Raw genomic sequence first — 3819 nt, forward strand, 5'->3', positions numbered from 1 at the left:
TCCGTCGCTGGCTGATATCCAGCTCATGTAAAAACGAGCTTGAAATAACAGCTGTCTCTCGTAAAGATTACGCACGAATAATAGGACGAGTGATCTCGGCCGCAGTGAATCACATTGTTTGCACAGAGCGGATGCCTCGCTTTCTCCCTCGAATATCTTTCTCACTCGCAAAGGAAGATTAAAGCGGCCGATGAACTTGCATTGACTCTCATGCCATTTTCATTTCAGGCGGCTGAGCATGCGGCCGACCCAGGAGGAACTTGAAGAGAGGAACATTTTGAAAAGTAAGTCACTCTATTTGTTTCCTTTAATGATGAACAACGATCGAGAAAAAATTCCGACATTATTTTTTAAATATTATTTTAAAGCTAAATTTAAAAAAAAATTTCTTAAAAATAAGAAATTATTTATGTTTTAATTCGAAATACGTAACTGTCATTGAATATATTTTTTGCTTTGTCAAATCTAATTGCGAATTAAAATCTAATCCTAATTTTTCTTCGATCCTTTTTAGAGCAAAGCCCCGCCGAGGAAAAGAAGCAAAAGGAAGAGAAAAAACGTTATCTGCTGCGAAAGCTGAGTTTCCGACCGACTGTTGAAGAGCTCAAGGAGAAAAAGGTAAAAAGATCCTTTGTAAAGCCTCGCGGATTTTTGTTGCGTTACCTATTTTTTAAAGATAGAGATTGACTGTACCAAAAAAGATATATCGTCGAATTTAAGTTCAGCCAATATTTTATCGTATCTCATTTTACAGAGAAGCTATTTTCTTTCTGATAAGAGTCTCGCTACGATAAAGCTATAAAAGCAAAAACCGATATACTTATCTTCTCCCCTTCGTTCTTCAGATTATTAGGTTCAACGACTATATCGAAGTAACGCAGGCTCACGATTACGACAGAAGAGCCGACAAGCCTTGGACGCGATTAACTCCGAAGGACAAGGCTGCTATTAGGAAGGAGTTAAACGAGTTCAAGAGTTCGGAGATGGCCGTTCACGAGGACAGCCGACACCTCACCAGGTACTTGATGCTCTACGAATTTATAGCGGCATCACTTTAAAAGTACATTTGGCATCATCTCAGCATTTCGCTAAAATGCCTACGAAATATATCTGCAGTCTTGCAAAAATCGAATTAGAACATGTATAATGAAATCGTTTTGAATTACCAAAACGAAATTATGCTCGATACAATTTAATTATCTGATGGAAGCCCTCTCGAATATTAAATCTATCGATGTTAATTTTTTGTAACTATTACATATATATTCACAATCATAATTAAAATATTGTTCCAATTTAGAATTTTTTTGAAAATTCTTTAGGAAAGTTGCTAATTTTGAGATGTGTCATTTTTCTATTCAATGTCGCTTATCGAGTTACAATGTTTTCATAACTAATATTCTTGATTTTCAATTGCAGGTTCCATAGGCCATGACAATTGCAATGTGTTGAGGTGCTACAGTGTGGTGCGGGTATACGTGAAGGTGCAGTGTGGTGGCTTCGTGTTGAGGCTGGGTGAAGAAGAAAGAAAGAGAAAATCGGCTATCGTTATTTCCGGATCTAAAGCCGGAACGCGCGATATTCATCCGATCGTGACGGTGATTTCTTTGACGTTGCTGCGTCGTGTCGTTCGTCGTTGTCGCCAAGCATCATCTACTGGCACTTCTTCCATCATCGTCATTTATACACGTCAACGACAAACGCCACTATGACGTCGACGAAGATTGTGATAGGGTGACTCGCCGCCCCATCGAAGAGGACTTGGCGGGTCGCTCGCCGATTTCTTTTCAAGGGTCGTTCACACCCGTGCTTAACCGAGCAATTATTTACGCTCTTTCCGACATCTACTCAACTATTCTTCATCTTTGTATCTTCGACGCTGATCTCGTTATACTACACGCGTTAAGGCGTTTGTATTCTCAAAATATCTTGAAATATTCTTAAAACTTGCGCGAAAAATTCTCAAGTAGGTACGCTATGCGCAAATATCTTCTTCTGCATTAAATGATATCATTGAAGCTTACAAAACTACAGATCTATCTTCGGGTTCAGCTCTTGAAAGCTTTGCCGTTGTGAAAATCAAAACGTTATATAGTAAATAAGACTTTTTTATTGAGACGCTCATGTGTGTCCGGCATGTTTAAGCTGAACAAGATCGAAAGTCATTTTTAATTATATACCCTGTCTAATTCATAACTTTCTTGTTATGAATTTTTTAAATTATTTTTCTTCGTTGTACAATATATTTAAGAATTGAGGGACACACGTCTGTCACAAATGGTATTTTAGCGATAAAGAGATTACGGTGGAAGCGCGTGTCACATGCATACCGATGCATGAGAATGTAAAGATTCGCGTGAAAATTAATCGTGCTTAAAATTAAGCGTGAGCGTAATTTTATGGACATTACGAGCGCGCGTGTGAACATACCCTTAAACATGTAAACACCATTTTGCAATCAAGCTAGCTCATCAGTGTCACCTGGCATCGTTGTATATGTAAATGTTTCTCAAGTTTCGAGCTATTGTAATACAGAGATATGATATATCTCGTTAATATCACGAAAAAAAAAATACTCGAACCCTGTAACAATTATTCGAGGATCAAACGGGAGGATACATCACATTACAAGCGGTATATATCTCGTAAATAACGTCGAGTAAAGTGAGTTCGGTTTAGTTAAAAAAAATGTTTTAGTATTAATATTTTTATACGTTGACGAATGAACAGCAGAGAATTTCCGCAAAATCATTTTTCGCTATACCCCTCATTTTTAATGATTAAGATTCGGCTGACGTCCGAAATTGTGATTTATGATAATTCCATGTTCTCACGATTTTCGCGCGATCCGCGTAGAGAGTATTCATTGCTTGAGACTTTACTAATACTATTGCGTGCATAGTTCGTTAAACTCTTCGTATACACCGCGCGAGGAATGAAAACAGTCATTTAATATCTATGACAATCGGTCAACTGTTCGATCGACAAAACTGTTTTCCTTTACTGCCAGGTATCACTCTCTCGTAGAGCTGCCTTGAGGAGCAAGCGCTTACGATTATTATCTAAAAAAAAAATTAATATAATTGGACGTACACTTCGCGTTCGTGGGAAATCAGAAATGCATTGTGCAATTAAACTTTGTACAGGAGTAGGTAGCGTGTACATTAGTGACTATTATTATCATCATTGTTATATCGATAATATCGCTATAAGGACGCTCTATAGTCCTCGTTAATTTCGATCGCGTGCGCACTTTTCGCGGCAATATTAACAAATTCATTAAGAGCAGATGCGAAGATCGGTTGTTGTTCCGTATTCGTTGAGTGCGAATAAATTCACAATGAAATCTCGTTAAAAAAAAGAATACAATTAAACGCATTTACAGTAATAATACATACGTTTACTGCGTATTTTGAAAGATATATTTATACTTCAATGGCCAAATAATAAAAGAAATACATCGTAACCCAGGATTCACAGCCATTTACTATCAAATTAATTTATGCTCGCATTAACCGCATCGGAGCATCAACAATAATTACTCTGCTCATGTAAAAGCAATCTGGTGAGTCAACAGTGGATTGTAGTTCTAAGTTATAGTCCTGTCTATAATACTGATGGAGAAGAAAATTGAATTAGGCAGAATTAGCGCTAACTGACGCTCGGTAATGACCGGGCTTTTAGTATTCGAAACGTTCTCAACAGAGAGTAGAACGAGAGAAAAAAAAAGTAGTCGCGTTACAAATCGCCATGTTGCGCGCAAATTTGTATCTAGATTCTTTAGCTGATCGAAAGAACGAAGTCCAACGACGAAGGAGG

The 3819-nt window shown here is 37.6% G+C and overlaps 1 protein-coding gene across 5 annotated transcripts in view; it reads left to right on the forward strand.

The window, feature by feature from the left end:
- Positions 1-3819, forward strand: part of LOC108694443 (phosphatase and actin regulator 1) — a 297632-nt gene extending 293813 nt beyond the window's left edge. For all 5 annotated transcript variants that reach the window (XM_018203951.1, XM_018203946.1, XM_018203949.1 and 2 more), the window contains 4 exons: positions 229-284; positions 515-618; positions 846-1018; positions 1420-3819. In XM_018203951.1, coding sequence (XP_018059440.1) covers positions 229-284; positions 515-618; positions 846-1018; positions 1420-1435 — 349 coding nt within the window. In that variant the 3' untranslated portion in view covers positions 1436-3819. The remainder of the gene's footprint in view (positions 1-228; positions 285-514; positions 619-845; positions 1019-1419) is intronic.

The sequence above is a fragment of the Atta colombica genome, unplaced genomic scaffold, assembly GCF_001594045.1.
Source record: "Atta colombica isolate Treedump-2 unplaced genomic scaffold, Acol1.0 scaffold12, whole genome shotgun sequence".
In the NCBI taxonomy this organism is placed as follows: domain Eukaryota; kingdom Metazoa; phylum Arthropoda; class Insecta; order Hymenoptera; family Formicidae; genus Atta; species Atta colombica.